This window comes from Gossypium hirsutum, chromosome D09, assembly GCF_007990345.1.
Source record: "Gossypium hirsutum isolate 1008001.06 chromosome D09, Gossypium_hirsutum_v2.1, whole genome shotgun sequence".
In the NCBI taxonomy this organism is placed as follows: domain Eukaryota; kingdom Viridiplantae; phylum Streptophyta; class Magnoliopsida; order Malvales; family Malvaceae; genus Gossypium; species Gossypium hirsutum.
Window position 1 is genome coordinate 30,047,041 of NC_053445.1, and position 16,218 is coordinate 30,063,258.

At 31.7% G+C, this 16,218-nt stretch overlaps 2 protein-coding genes across 2 annotated transcripts; both read right to left on the reverse strand.

Moving 5' to 3' along the window:
* Positions 1-1,034: 1,034 nt before the first annotated feature.
* Positions 1,035-5,955, reverse strand: LOC107891908 (stAR-related lipid transfer protein 7, mitochondrial). The gene is made up of 6 exons (XM_016816832.2): positions 5,314-5,955; positions 3,658-3,823; positions 2,788-2,964; positions 2,583-2,666; positions 1,679-1,760; positions 1,035-1,585 (listed from the first exon to the last, which is right to left on the reverse strand). The coding sequence occupies exons 1-6, from the start codon at positions 5,712-5,714 to the stop codon at positions 1,152-1,154; spliced, it is 1,344 nt and encodes a 447-aa protein (XP_016672321.1). The 5' UTR covers positions 5,715-5,955; the 3' UTR covers positions 1,035-1,151.
* Positions 5,956-8,022: 2,067 nt separating this feature from the next.
* Positions 8,023-14,141, reverse strand: LOC107891907 (ureidoglycolate hydrolase). The gene is made up of 12 exons (XM_016816831.2): positions 13,772-14,141; positions 13,590-13,675; positions 12,903-12,977; positions 12,058-12,186; positions 11,766-11,852; positions 11,247-11,449; positions 11,063-11,165; positions 10,596-10,687; positions 10,406-10,468; positions 9,576-9,816; positions 8,871-8,911; positions 8,023-8,271 (listed from the first exon to the last, which is right to left on the reverse strand). Exons 1-12 carry the CDS (start codon positions 13,982-13,984, stop codon positions 8,174-8,176), a joined length of 1,431 nt encoding a protein of 476 aa, XP_016672320.2. The 5' UTR covers positions 13,985-14,141; the 3' UTR covers positions 8,023-8,173.
* Positions 14,142-16,218: the final 2,077 nt, after the last annotated feature.

A 16,218-nucleotide genomic window follows, 5' to 3' on the forward strand; every position in this document is an offset into this window, starting at 1 on the left:
TACCAATACCAATAACTTTTACTCTGAACTCCTTAATTTTCACATCTTCCATCATCGTGCTATCGAGCCAAGATTTGGTTGTAAAGCTACCAATACAGCCTTCTACATATTGGGTATTCAAAATCTCATCCTCATCTATACATTTCCCATCATGCTTGCCCTCAAGCACAACCTCAAACACGACAAACTTGTTCTAGGCAACGACCTTAAGACATCAACTCTTCTCCTTTTCGACCTCAGGCTGTAATTTTAACTCAACCTAAACATGGTGGTTGTTAACGTTGAAAAAAGAGAAGCTGAATCTATACAAGTCTTCTTCATGATTTTTTTCCCTTTAAAATTTTTTATTTATAAAATTATTATTTTGATAAATAGATTTCATGTTAACAAATAAGAAAAATAAATATTCATCTAGATATTTTATAATTTTGTATGTATTCTTTTTTGAAATCTAATGTATTTTATCGAAAAATGAAGCTTTAAATATGCTTCATACTTTTAAAATTTTTAATTTTTAAGAATCAAGATTAAGTTGATGGTCAAATTTGTTGAATTTTTTAGATTTAAGACTAAATTAATAAAATCTATAAACATTAAAATATTAAAGTTATTATTATACCAATAAAAGAATACTACTGTAAGTGATTTGGCGTCAAGAGTAAACGTTAGTGACTAAAATAAAAAAATTTACTAAAACAAAAACACCTTAATAGTTGGATGACTATTTTTATGGTTTACCCTACAATGTATCAATTTTTTTTAATATGATATAAATACTTTGATTACAATTAAAATTTATGTTAATATATTTTACTTAAAAACACTCAACAATAAATAAAAATACATTAATTAAAAAACTAAAGTAGTAAATTTATTTCTCTTTTTAAGAATAGAAGGTAGGAATTGAAAACATTTGAATATTCGTATTGTAGTTGAATTGTTGTTATATAAAAGTGAAAACATTCCATCATATTTGAGTAACATTTTGGTGTAATACTGCCCAATCATGCTTAGAAGTTAAAATCGAATGAAGGTGGAGCAACATGCCCTAAGGCATTTCATTATATGATTATGGTACATAACAAATAATTCATTTCAATAGCGTGTCGTGGGTAATTTCAAATCTAGAATTTTCTCACCAGAAAAAAACCTCACCGCCGGGCCATTCTCCTCCCTGCTCCCACTAACAATGCCTTTCCAATTATACCTGAATGGAGTCCAAAAGCCAGCGCTACGGTTCCACCTATGGCTATCCACTTCCAATCAAGCCCATTATCATGCTCCCTCCTCATACCCATAGTTCGATCCTTTTCATCTTCCACGGTAGCAGGACGAAGAGAACCCGCGCTCTCATCAGGAGAAATTTTTGTAGTAATCCTCGCCATCTGTGCACATCTTGACAAGGAACTGTTGGTTTTCCTCGCATTCTGGTATGCCCTCATGCCTGAGTGCAATTTCTTTACAGTTCCCCACATCCCATGACGAACGCCCAATTTTGCTACATCTTTCGGGATCCCCATGTCTTCATAATGTACAAGAGCTACTTCACAAGCAGTCATCTGTCCATCTCCTTTCCTGGACTCCACTGCATCACGAATTGAATAATAAAAATGAGACTGTTGATAACAGTGTCCAAAGTTTTGCTGTAATAATCGAGAGGTTGACTGAAAGGACTTACCTGCCCTGATAACCCAACTCGAAAAGTAAAGCTCCACACGTCTTGGCTTGTCACGCTTTTGCAAATCAGGATATGGCACTCCCTGAAACAATTTATAGCTTGTTTTAGCACCCTCATGCAGAAACCCACACTGGATTACATATAGTAACCTATTTCTTTCCTCTACACGAACCATAATACACACACATGATATTAAAACAGGCTCAACAGACACGGGTGATTCAAGCATCTTCAGAAGCTATGCTACTCAGACTTGGGTATGAGTATCTTCAAGTATGTGTTTGGCACAAGTATGTTCATATTTTTCCAAAAGTTTTCATGTATTTAGAAGGTCATGGGAGGAATATACCCTATATCTATTAGACATGGGTGTAAAACACAGATACTTAAAAGAAAAAAAAATGAAACAACACAATTTGAAGTCAATTTTATGCAAAAATTAGTTACTTGATGATCAAGATAAAGTGCAGCACCTAATAAATACTTGTTGAAGTCATTTATTTAAATAAACTTAATTGTCATATAGAATTATTAGCCATGCTTACCACCGCCACAGACAATCACCTTAATAAACCACTCTTCACTGTCCCTCCTCCACACCCTACCCCACCCCTAATGCTCCTTCATAAATTAATATCACCAGACCCCTTCATAGCAACTCCAAAGGAATATAGATTTACTGAAAATTAACAGATCAAACTAAACAATAGAATGTTAAGCCCTATGTTGCTCAGAGTCTGTGTGAGTGGTGGATGTGTTACAGTGTCCAAAATGGGTATGGTCAGATTTTTGAATTTTTTCTGTATTTGAAGGAACTTTGGAGGTCATACCCCCATCCCCATGTGCTGGACACCGGTACTGCAACAAATATGAAGAGTTAGTGCAACATAGTTATAGCATGTACCTTTGTCACACAATGGTAAGCATTTCCAGCCTCCCATATTCTTCGAGCAATTATGTACTCCCGATCACTGCAGAAAAAGGGGAACTGCCAAAAAGATGAAACAAGCCGAGATATGTGAGTCCATACAAAGTCTTAAACGCTTTAAAGCTTATTACTCCAAAAAAAATCAGTAAAAAATATTATACAAACCATTCATCTCACCTACCTTCTTTATCCAGTGAACAGTCATTGTCCCTGTACGAGGGCACTCCTCCAAAATTTTAACATATGAAAGCATAGTGTCCCACTTTGGTCGAAACTCATCATCCCAGAAGAAATCTCTGACCAACTCTGGAGTTGCATCCTCAAAGACAGTTCTACTACGATAAATTGCAGGGGCATTCTGTAAACAAAATCACAGTAAGTAATACATGTGGCCTATATGACCATCAGGTATCATACAATGCATGATCAAACACGGAATTCCATCTAAGAAAAACAAAATAAAAAGAAATGGTGAAGTATCATGTGAAGCCATTTGACATTTTCCATCCTCCGACCTAATAACCTCTGAAAATTCGATAAATAAAAATGCTTAGGTTCAGTCATAAATCAAATGCCACATGAATAAAGAAATGTGATGCCGACAAGATCTACAAGCAATGCAGAAAGCTGGAAACCATTCAAGATCACAGGAAAGTAAACTGCAGGGACATCCCAAATTCCCCCCAGTTCTCAATGAGAGAGAATGAAAAAGCATTACTAAATTTCTTCCTGAAACTATAACATTTTATGTGGCAAGCTTTTCCTTTAGACAAATCTACGAGTTCCATGGCAACTCATAAGATATCAAAAGCCAGGCAGAATGCTCAAAGCCATTCAAGATCACAGGAAAGTGAACTGTGGGATTTCCCAATTTCACCCAAGCTCTCATTCTATCTTATAGGAGAGAGAAGAGAACCAAAAAATCAGAAAATTTATTCCTAAAACTATAATGTTTATGTGGCAAGTTTTATTTATTAGAGTAAGACAGATCCTACAAGTTTCATGGCAACTCTCTATGATATTAGAAGTGCATCAATAATCAGAAACCTACCTCAGGCTCATGGCGCCATGCTTGGTATGACATGTTCGGGGTAGTCCTTTCCATCATATTTTGCCATTCCATCTCCCCTTCCTTGCCTTCAAGTAAATGTAAGAGGTGAGCCAAATCATTCTCAGTGACAATATCCTGTTGCCTTTCTTCAGCCTTAGTGGTGGGGCTGTAAAGAAATAGGTATCAATCATGAACATGCTCATGCAAGAAACAGCATTAACCATACCAATAGTAACACAACAAGACTAATTACAGCAGGAAATAATATGCTTCCAACAATGACATTGAAATTACTGCAAAAATAAAAATTATATTTCAATAAATTCTTGAACAAGTAAAAACAGCCAGAGCATTACAACCAAAACATGCATGCACTAGCAATAGCACGTAAGGGGGAAATTTTCTTTAGTTATATAGCCAAAGCATGTAAGGATATTTCCTTTTCAGCAAACAAGCTCTACAACTGACATCTCATAACTTAAAAGCTTGATTAGATAAATCTTTTGGCATTAAAAGTTTATCTAGATCAAAATATTTTCTTTTGGCATTAAACACATATAACTACGATATCTACATTCAACACTGTTGTAGCAAAGTCATGAAACATGTTTCCAACATCCAAATTCTTTTGACCTTAACTATGACTATTAAATAAATTTGTTATATAATTTTCAGGTTTTCCACATCAATACCACGATTAGTTTCATCTTGTATAGGTAGAACCATATATAAGCATTTTTCCCAACTATTTCCTTACAAGCTCAGTTTGCTCACTTCCCTATATCCTAAGGATGATGTTTAAATAACCCTGGAGCTTGACCAGATGGTACACACAGCTCCCCTAGAAGGTGGATTTTCCACAAGGCAGGGATTCTAGACCCCATTCCCCCTTACCAGGTGCGGGACATTAACCTGCCAGAGAACCATAAAAAAAAAGGTGATTCTAAAATATTTAACATAAGATCGGTCACCAATTTCTAACCCTCTTAAGTCTTAGCAGTCCTTAATTATTATGAATTTCATGTAACCGTCTTTGAGCCATGCTAAACATTACACTGCATACTTAATATTGATGCATATTAGACAGAATTCTCATAAAATTTGTCCCAAAAATTACCGTTAAACCATACTAGATTCAATAGATTAGCTAGGTTTTGACATTACTAACTTAAATTACACATCACCAGTCCTACTATTAGAGTATGCTTTAAGAGAAAAATAAATTCCTTTAACTAGTATATAACATTAGCTGAAGGAAAGTATCACCGGATGAACAGCCAGTCAATTTCTTCAACAATCCTGATTCCTAACCATAAGATCTATACAAATTCTTCACTTTCATAACTCGCTATCGAGGCTAATTACTAAAACTTCCATATTAATGACCAAAATGCGTTGACATGACTATATATTAAAGATTCCGGTTTAACCTATAAACAATTTTCTCATATCCCCATTTTCATAATTAGGTCAATTTTTTAAAGTTCAATTAGAAAGCCTAATTCATATTTTACCTTAATAGAAATCATATAAAATAAAATAAACGAGCCAAGTAGCATTATTTTTCTTAAGAAAAAAATATTGCAAAAAAGTTAAGTTTTAATTACACAAATACAAAACCTAAAAAGTAAGTGTATATATATATATAACACTAACCTAACTGTACCAGCCGCTCCTTCAGGCGAAATCCTCACAGTAGGCGACGGAGATTGTAAAGGAACCGCCGAATTGGAAGTTTCAGCAGTCGATTTCCTGGCTCTCCCTTTAATAAAGTTGGAGAAAACAGTACGGCAAACAGAGAAAGCGGAAAGAGCAGTAAAGGCGAGCCAGAGTCGGCGAGCTCCGAACCCAGGGGGAGCAGTCCAGACGAACCGGAACTTAGATCGGAGACCTAGAAAAACCAAGCTGGTCCACCTAGGACGCCAAGCCCAACCGATGAAGAGCCCGATCATCACTGCTAACCATATGGGCACCGCACATAACAAAATGTCGACGAATGTTTCGGTTATGGTAGGTTTCTTCAAGAATTCCATTAGATCGAAGAAAGATTCATCCATAGTATCGCCAGAAAATTCAAACAAATTCAGGATTTTTTAAATTTGAATGGGCGAGGTAGTGGAGGTTGATCACCTAGCCTTAACCGAAGATCCAGCGGACAACATTTTGTGGTTTCTTGGGGAAGAAAGGAGAAATAGAAACTAGTTTTTTTATTTTTCAAATTCAAGTCTAATATAAAAATCTAACCAATTTAATCCAACTCGAATATTCGATTTTTGTTACTTTTCACTACAATCGTGAAATCTGAGTTACAGCTAAGTACGGACAGCAATAAATAGCGATGGATTTTTTTGTTTAATTACGATTTTGTGGACAACAATACATATCTATTTTATCTATTACCGTAATATAATATATTTATTTAAATTTATTGAGTATAATTAAAATATATTAATTTATTGTAATAGAATTTTTTTAAATAATATTTAAAATAGTTTTTACAGATTCAACCTATAATATTATTCAAAATAATAATTAACTAACATAATTAATTCTAATATTAATAAGTGACAATTAATTTACTTAAAAATCTATTTAAATAATATCTCTATTTTACATCAATAAAATTATCACAATTTTTTTAAAATAAAACTAACACAAATTTTGTTTAAGTGAATTTTTAACTAATAATGGTAAATTTTAATTTTAATTTTAATTATCACAACCTTTTTTCCCTATATTTTATGCTTAAAAATCTATTCAATAATAATTTTAATTTAAAATTAGCACAATTTTTTAATTAATAATTATAACTTAAATTCTAATTCTTTTTAAATGTGTAATTATCACAGCTTTTATTAAATTGTAATAATTCTTAAATGTATAATTATTTCATTTCAACTTTTTTAACTAATAATTTTAAATTAAATATTATCATTACATTTAGTAATAAGATGGAAAATAAAGATTATTCTCCTCAATTTAATTTTTTCGTGCTTTTATATATAGTAGATTCTATTGACACATGCATTGCATGTAGTTTTACACGTTTAATATTCAATCAAATTTTTAAATAATTAGAATATATTAATTTATCAAATTAAATATTATAATAGAAAATTTTCAAATCATAGTTAAAGAATTTTTAATATATTCAACATATAATATAATTTTACTTTATGTAATCAATGCAAAGTAACATTATTCAAAACAATTAACATAATTAACTCTAATATTAATTAATAATACTTAAAATTCTATTCAAATAATAACTCTATTTTACAACAATAAAATTTGAACCTACTCCTTAATCTTGTATGCCAACTTCTTCAACTGCGGCGTGGATAGAAAACTTTTAAATTTGGATCAAATCTAATTTGAAGAATTATATCTAATACAGAAAGGTCTTTAGGGCTTTTCAACTGGATGTGTTTTTGTCTTAATTTGTATGAAACGGTGGTTAAAACTTTTATCAAATGTCCACTTAACACAAGTTTAAATATTGTCACTCTTGTCTCTTACCCTCAATATTGCATAAAAGAAAATGAATGTGTCCATTTATTATTTCCTAAAATTATTTAACAATAGTCAAACATAAATTGGTGCCTAAACTTTTATGATGCCATTTGGTAATTTTAAATACTTTGTTCTGATTAAAATGTTAATATTAATTTTAAAAATGTCAATTTGTTAAATTCAGGTCCATGTAGGCTAAATTTCAAATATACAAATGATTCGGGAACTTGGAAGATATTATAACCTTTACATTTTTACTCTATAAATTAGTTAAAAGATTAAAAAACTAACCCAATGCCAACCATACTAGTATTATAGAAAATATTTTTTTTTATTTAAATTTAAGGCATATTGATAAATTTAGCCTTGAACATTTATATATATTATCAATTTGAGTCTAATTATTTTTTGAGCTAAATTTGACTATTAACTTTTTTTTAGAAAAAAAATCAAATCGTATTTGTTTGAAGAATATATTGTTTGAAAAATATATTGACTACAACATTGTTTGATATGACCTGATTTGTCTTACATTAACAAATAATTTTAAAATTATAAAAATAAAAAAATTTAAAATATATATATATATATAAAAAGTTCATAAAAAAAGTTAACATCAACTACACATGAATTGCCATGCAAGCTATTATGTTTAAAAATTTAACATTTGCGTCAGGATTTCAATTAAAAAACAACAATTCAACACTTTTTAAAAAGAATTCAACACTTTTTGAAAAGGTGATGATCAAATTGGATTAGTTTTGAAAGGTTGGGAGCTAAATTCAACACTTATTATCTCAACTTTCACCTCAAGCATCTTACAGTATCTTCCACTGCACCAAGAAAAAGAAGAAAGCCAAATTGTAGGAGTTCCATTATCTTTGAGATTGGATTCTCAAACATGATACAAAGTTTTCATAAATGCCAAAGTTGTTATTATTGAAAATATTGACAAAGAGTGGCATTAACCAGCCTAATAAAAACTACAATATACAACAACACATCAACGCAAAGACAACTTGGCCAAGGTTAGCGCTAATACCTTCACCCCATTTTCTAAATCCTGAGGTGACGCATATTCTTCTGGCTTATGACTATATCCTGCAAATACCAATACAATTTAATCTGCTTTAAGTTTGTTCTCATGTTCATTAGCTCGAATGCAGTTCAACAATCCATGCACACCATGTTACTATACTTAAATGCTATGTACTTAATCTGAAATCTGATGCAGTATATGTTGTTGATAAATGAAATGCTTTTGCTGCTGTAGTTCTACTTAGCATTTTGTGCGACTATGTTGCTCTAACTTTTCATTTCTTGAAATACAAGATCGGAACATAGATAAGTGGATATGACAAAGACATGTTAATTGGACTGAATTATGAGTATCGAATATGGATTTGTGTTTGACACATGTCTATTCATTGAAAGTTTTCTAATGTATTTGGAGGATCCTTGAAAGTTTTTATCACCAATATGAGTTAAACATAGATACTTTGAGTAAAATGAAGAGTCGAAGCAACATAGCTAAAAACCCTCCAAATACATTAAAAAAACACTTAATCATATCCGACACTCGCATCCAAGTCCAAATAACATAGATATGTGATACTCTAATCACAATAATTTAGTTGATTTAAAAGGATTGGTAGAAAAAATTACATTGATTCTTAGGTGTAAGAGAACGCAGATCTTACCTTTGTAACATGGAATAAATATCATGCCCATTGGAGCTATCCTGGATGAATATGAAATCTGAATATCAGCATCTAATTGTAGTATTTAATCATGATGACAATGCTGATGATTGTGAAATTGAGACTACATTGGCATGTTTAATTGTGTATTTACAGTAAAATTGTGCATATTATGACTAATCCCCTCGACAATTCCTTTCCCTTACAGTGAAAGTTAATATTTGGGAAAAGGATCCGAAATCTGAATCGGGAGCTTTTCTTCTCTATCCAGACATTCATGCATGTTCCTAGTTTATCAGGATGGGTTGGATGGAGAGAATTAGGCATGTAAATGAGATATCTATGCTTGCAAGTTACTGAGCTTCAAGCTTTGAATATTTAGTCGAGTTTGAGCTCGACTCGGCTCGGCTCAATTATAGAGAATCCCAGCACTTTTCCAAGAGAACATCCCCCAGAGCCATCTAAAGATAGAATAGTCTAGCAAAATTCAGTAAGCCTAGCATTTGAAACAATTCAACATTTCAGGATTGAGTGTCCACGCTCCATTTATTCTCCTAAAATTTACAATCTAAAAGACATCGAAACTGCATAGTTTATATGCTCATATAATTCTTCAAAATATTTGGTACCGGAACTTCAGCTTTATGCTAAACATATAGTTTTGGAGCTTGCAAAAGATTTAGTTTCTAAATACCATTCCCTTACCTTGCCATAAACAGTGAGTCATGGTAAGCTCTGCTGATCATATACTTATACGTTAGGTTCAGCTCATCCGAGGCGTCTACCACTGCTTTGATTACTGATCCGTTAGAATGAGCTGGTGGGTCCTGATTTATGATCTTGAATTCTGATAAGGTGACCTTGCGCTTTTTGGCAATTGATTTTGCAGCTTTATGGATTTTATTAATAACAGCATTCCTAAAGCTTTCCTCGATATCTCGTACATCTACCAAAAAAAAAGTAATAAGAAACGAAAATGTATCTGATTATCAGATAGTAATCCAGATATACAGCCCATATTATCCAAGAGTGAGGTCAGGCAAATTTAAGAATGGTTCTATCTTCTGTTACTAGGATTTGTGTGAATGTTAGATATGAGTATGTGTCTGACACAAGTATATTCAAAATTTTAGAAGCTTTTCCATGTATTTGGAGGGTCATATATCACATCTAGATCCAAATGTGCATCAAAGACTGGTATCAGACATAGGTACTTCAAGAAAAATAAAGTTGGAGCAAAATAGGTTCTATCTTTGTTGAAGTAGGCTTTTTTGACTTGGATTAAGCATGTGAGACAACTAAAGATTCTCATAGTAAACTTAGATTCTCTTGGAAGAATACTTGCTAACATAATACCATGTTGCTCCAATTCTTCATTTTTCCTGAAATAACCATCTTCAACACCAATGTCCAACGCATATATGAATATGAGAACCGGGATATGACCCTCCAAAGACCTTCCAAATATAAGAAAAAGATCTGAAAATACCCGTGTTAGGCACAACCAAGTCCGATTAACATTGCATGATACTTACCAATTTCAAGGTGAGCTTTACTAGGGATGCTATTGATTGCTCCCGGGTAAAGCTCCAAAATCCCTAGAAAACAAAAATAATAAATTTATATTAGTTGGAAAAAAATCTATTCAGATGAAATAAAGGAAGCTTCGTTTAGTGCAGAAGAACTCTTTTAACGAAAACATGAAAATATTTCCTTCAGATTTACCTACTGTACCAACAGTATCAAGTGATCCGGATTCTGTTGCATGTTTCTCGATAGCTAACATTAACTTGGCAGCTGCCAGTCCAGCATCATTTCTGCACTCAATAGTATACACACAGGTTATGGATCTTTTTACTTAATAAGCATTCTAGAAAAAAGTATAATGAGGATGATCTAACAGAACCTGAATCTAATTTAACCAAACTACTCCGACCTTTGGAAATAAATATATATATATATGAAATATGCTATTTACAATCAGCATCAATGAAACACAAAAGTTGCAGAAGTTGGCATTAGCGTTATAAGAATGTCACTCTTATGTTGGACTAGGATGTTCAATTTTTTTCCCAAGTTTTTTCGTTTATTTGGAAGGTTATTGAAGGGTCATATTCCCGTACTCACTCCATATACGTGTAGGCACTAGTATTTCAAAGAAAAAAAAAATAGTCACTATCGGTAATATTAACCTGTCTGGCATCAAGACGCCACCTGCATGACCACCATTGCCTTCAAAATCTACTTTTATGCTTGCAGGGGCAGCGATGTTAGTAACTACGCCAATAGATATACCTGAAATAAAGAATCATACGGATAAGCCGATCCCAACACATTGTAAGAAAGAGAAAACTGTAACATTCAAAAGCAAGATACCTTCTTCTTCGAGAATCGGCGCTTGTTCTATATGCAACTCAACAAAAGCCGAGTAACTGTCATTCTTCAGAAACACTCTGGATAAATCATCTTCATCTCTAGCATAACCAGCAGATCTTGCGGCTTCTAAGAACGAAATGTTTTGACCATCAACTGTCGCCTTTAAAGCTTCAGCAAGTGCTTCACTGCCAGCCAATAAGCGGCTGCATGTTGACGAAACATATCAGAGACTTCAAACCCAAGTCAAGAAGTTATCCCTAGCTATGAGACATATGAAGTTCTACTTTACTCGGACACAAATGCGAGTGTCGGATACAAGTATGCTCAATTTTTTAAAGTTTTTTTCATGTATTTGGAGAGTCCTTGGAGGCTCATTCCCATACTCATAATGAAAGTGTCAATACAGGGGTCTGACATGGGTACTTCCAGAAAAATAAAAATTCAGAGAAACATAGTTTGGAGTGTAATAAACAAGTTAAATCTGCAAAAAAGAAAAGTCTGCTACTCAGTCATGCTAACCTTCCCAAACAGCTGATCCCAAAGCGTGTTGGCTCTTCTGAAGTGAATAAAATTATCTCCAATGACCTTTTAGGTTTGAACCCGGACCTGCAATAATCCATTTATCATGGACAAAAGTTTTAGCCACAATGCATTAACCTAGGCAAACAAAGATCTTAATCGAAAAGATATACAGTTATCAGAATGAAGATTATTTTGTTTTGCTAGAAAATGAATCAAATACTTTAAAAACCAACATTAGATTAGGGTTTAAGGATATTATAGGTTTAAAACATTGTGACAAATCACAAACCGCTTTAGTGCATTAATGGCTTCTATTGCACCTAAAACACCGACGACACCATCATACTTCCCGGAGTACGGAATAGCATCGATGTGAGAACCTGTTGCCACTGCAGTAAGCTCTGGTTCATAGCCATCCCTGCATTGTAAAAAGCATTCAAAGAACCAAAACAAAAGCAATGAACACATCATCCAAGAAATGAAGGTCTCAATATTAATGTAAGCTTGAAGACAAAATGCAAATCAGAAATACAGTGAGAACAAGATGAAGAGTGGATATTAGAACAGTGACATTGCAGTGGCGTGAAGAAACCAAGAGTAAACTAAAATCAATCGCGGAGCTCTCAGATACACATGAAAACAACCAGTTATTTTTAAAATTCATATCCACGCCATCAATAATTAACACGAGGTTGGTCCAAAATCATCAACAAACTGTAACCGGATTAATCAAGATAAAGCACATTTGACATTCTAACCATAATAGTTAATCAGCAGAGAGAATTCAAACAAACAAATAAATGCCAGATGTAACAACATATGTAACTTAAAAGCTATGTTACTCAGATTCGGGTGTAAGTATCAGTTTTTTCATGTACTTGGGTGTGAGTATCAGTTACTCAAACTCATACACGTCCCTAAATGCATAGGACATAAGAGTAGGATACAAATACTTCAAGAAAAATGAAGTCCAACATAGCTTCTTACAATAATACTGATGCAATCCCGTTTTGGAAATAATCAAACATCAATCACTCATTCGAGGTGGCATTAAAATTCTCAGCTGAAATCAATAATAACAAGAAGAATCTTAGTAAGATGGGACAATCAGCAATCAAAAAAAGAAGAACCTACCACCGACCGAAAATGTTCCCGACAACATCCTCTGTAACGGAAAGCCCAGCGAGTCCCATTAAATTTTTGACGTACCTGTAGTTAAATGTTGCAAAGAAAACATTATTGAACCCGAACGGATGCACAGTTCTAAAATGTGGTCATTATGTAATGTAAATGCGGTAGAACACCGGAACTTATAATCTTTGCATCATATTGTGTATCGTCCATGACAATACCAAATTCACTGAAACACTACAAACATCCACAACAACCATGGTGAATGAGACCGCAACCGCGACTAGGATGAAACTCACTACCGCGTAGAAATATAGTTGTACATAGAACTCAACTCAACAACACTAAACTAAACAACTAGGTTTCCATTTTTCATTTCCTGAAATTTACAATTGATCCTAAAATCATTTAGAAGCAGTATCAACAAAATAAATAAATAAAAATTGAGTCCTTTAATTAGACGAAAAACTAAATCCGCAATATTAGACCCGACACGATTAAGCAATATGAAATACAAAATATAACTAAAAACCAATATAAAGCACAATAAGACATGAAAAAAATAACCCGAATACAGCTCTAAAGTTTCAAAATCTACACAATACAAATTAATTTACCGAAAATTATATAAAAGTGCCTTAACCATGTTTGCAAAACGGCGAAATATACAAACAAGAATACACGAATTACCTGCGAGCCAATACATCATTCTCAGTGTAGAGAATCCTAGTTACTGATGGGGCAGGTGTGTCCGAGAAAGTTGATAGCTCATCAATCTAAAGCACAAAAAAAATTTCCCATTTTACAACATTAAACCCCCAAACACAAAAACCCATATTTCAAAAGATTTGAGGGGGGGGAATTAAAACAACCTGTTTTTGCAGAGCTTGAATATCAACTGAAAGTGAGATTGAATTTGATGGTGTAAAAGTGTGTGATGATTCATCAACTGGGTACCCAGAGAAATCATGCATGGTTTTAAATGTTGGATCATCATTGTGTTGAGTTGAGATTAAAGGAAAGGAATAAAAGAAGAAGAGGAAGAAGAGAGGGAGAGAGTGAGAGCCAAAGAATTTCCAAGACATTTTTTTTTCTGGTTTTCGTTGGAATATCTTTAATGATTAGTAATATGATAAGCTTATGTTATATTTGGGGAGTTTTTTATTGGAAAGAGAGCAGCTCAGTGGGAGAAGTGCAAGATGCAAATCCGACGTTGGTGTTTTTTGTTGTTTTGTGCTCAGCAGGCTAATTTTATACGTAAAACACAAACTGACAATTATAGACTAAAATAAAAATATTAGTTAATATGTATATTGTACTCAACTTGTACATTTGTATCAAATTAGTACCTATTTTTTTAGCTTAATTGATATTTGAATTTACATTCTACCACTAGGAGTGAAGTTAAAAAAAATTTTGGAGACGGAATTAAATTACATATTTTTACCATAATAAAAATATATTTTACTATTTTAATAGTTTATATATTTATAATTTTTAAATGATTAAATTAATTTTTTATTATTTTTGGAAGATAAAAGGTAAAATGTAATTTTACCATTACTAATTTAAAATTTTATAAATTATAAAAATACCTAAATGGGAAATTTTTTATTTTAATGGGGTTGGGCCGGGCTTTGTCTACCACACTTTGATACCTTTGTAGTAATGTCCATAAAATTTGATGACATAAAACTAACAATTAATAGAAATTTGACACATGATAACTTCAGATCATAACACATGACAAATTTTAATAAAAATATTAATTTTTTAAAAATATATAAATTTATAAAAATTATCTTACATAAAAGATGAATTCGGATAAATGATTATCTAGATTCAGAGTGATGAATCTAGACAACAAATTGACCCAATTCCTTCTGCACTTGCAGTTTAGGAATTTTGTATATTTCATATTTTGCTTAACGGTTTAAGAGGCTTTCTAACTTTTTCGAAAAAGATCAACTAAGCCATTGCGACCTTTTGCACCAAATTGAACCCTTTAACTTACAAAACTAGTTAAAGAGGCCCTTTAACAAACATTGACTATTACATAACAAAACGTGGTCCTCCATGTCAACGACAATTGTTGATGAAAAAATAGAAGTAAATAATTCAATTTTTTAAAATAAAAAAATTAAAAGGAATATTTAATTTTTCACTAGAATAAACCTGGACAAATGGCAGTCCAAGTTCATTTGTTTCAAAATTTTTAAAAAAAATTTTAAAAAATATTTTTAAAATTTTATAAATTTGTAAAAGAATTATTAAAAATTATAAAAATATTAAATAAATTTCAAAATTTTTAAAAATAATAATAATCATCATTTAAAAGTTAAGCTCAAAATTAATTTGGACAACCATATGCCCAAATTCATTCAAGATGATTTTTCTAAATTACATAAAGTTTAAACATATTAAAAATTAATTTTCTTTAAAAATTTGATATGTGTATCAATGTTTTAATTCGGTTGGTAGCTTTTAGGATGTATATAAAATAAATAAATAAATATTTTATCAAATAAATATAAATAATTTTAATTTTATTCATCATATGTGTAAAGTTTTTTTTAATGCATGAATGTATCTAATTAAAATAGTGTATCGATTATTTTATTACATGTGTAGCCTAAAAGGTGTATCAATTATTTTTTAGCCTAAAATTTTTAAATAATTGGATATATTCATACATTAAAAATACTTTATACATAAGATTAATTAAATTAAAATTATTTTTTATTTATTTTATAAAATATTTTGTATTTTGTATATACCGATAGAATTAAAACATAGATACACATATCAAAATTTTAAATAAAATTTTTAATTTTTTTAAACTTTATATAATTTAGAAAAATCTTTTGAATGAATCCGGACATATGATTGTCCAGATTCATTTTTAATGATTTTTATTATTTTTAAATTTATTTAATATATTATAAATTTTAATCAAGTTTTACAAATTTATAAAAAAATTTAAAAAATAACTTGCTTAAATTTTATTTTATTTTATTTTTTTAAAATAAGCTTTGAAACGAATGAACCTCGACAACAGTATGTCTAGGTTTATTCTAGTAAAAATTTAAATATTCATTTTAATTTTTTAAAATTTTTTAAAATTGATTTTTTAATTTTTGCTAACATGCCATGTCAACAACTACCGCTGACATGGAGCACCACATCAATAGCTGTTGCTAACATGGCATCACGTCAGTAATTGTCGTTGACATGGTCAAAGTGCCTATGTGGCCAATTTTGTTAGTTTAAGGGCTCAATTGGGTGCAAAAAGGTCGTAAGGGCTTTTAAACCATTAAGC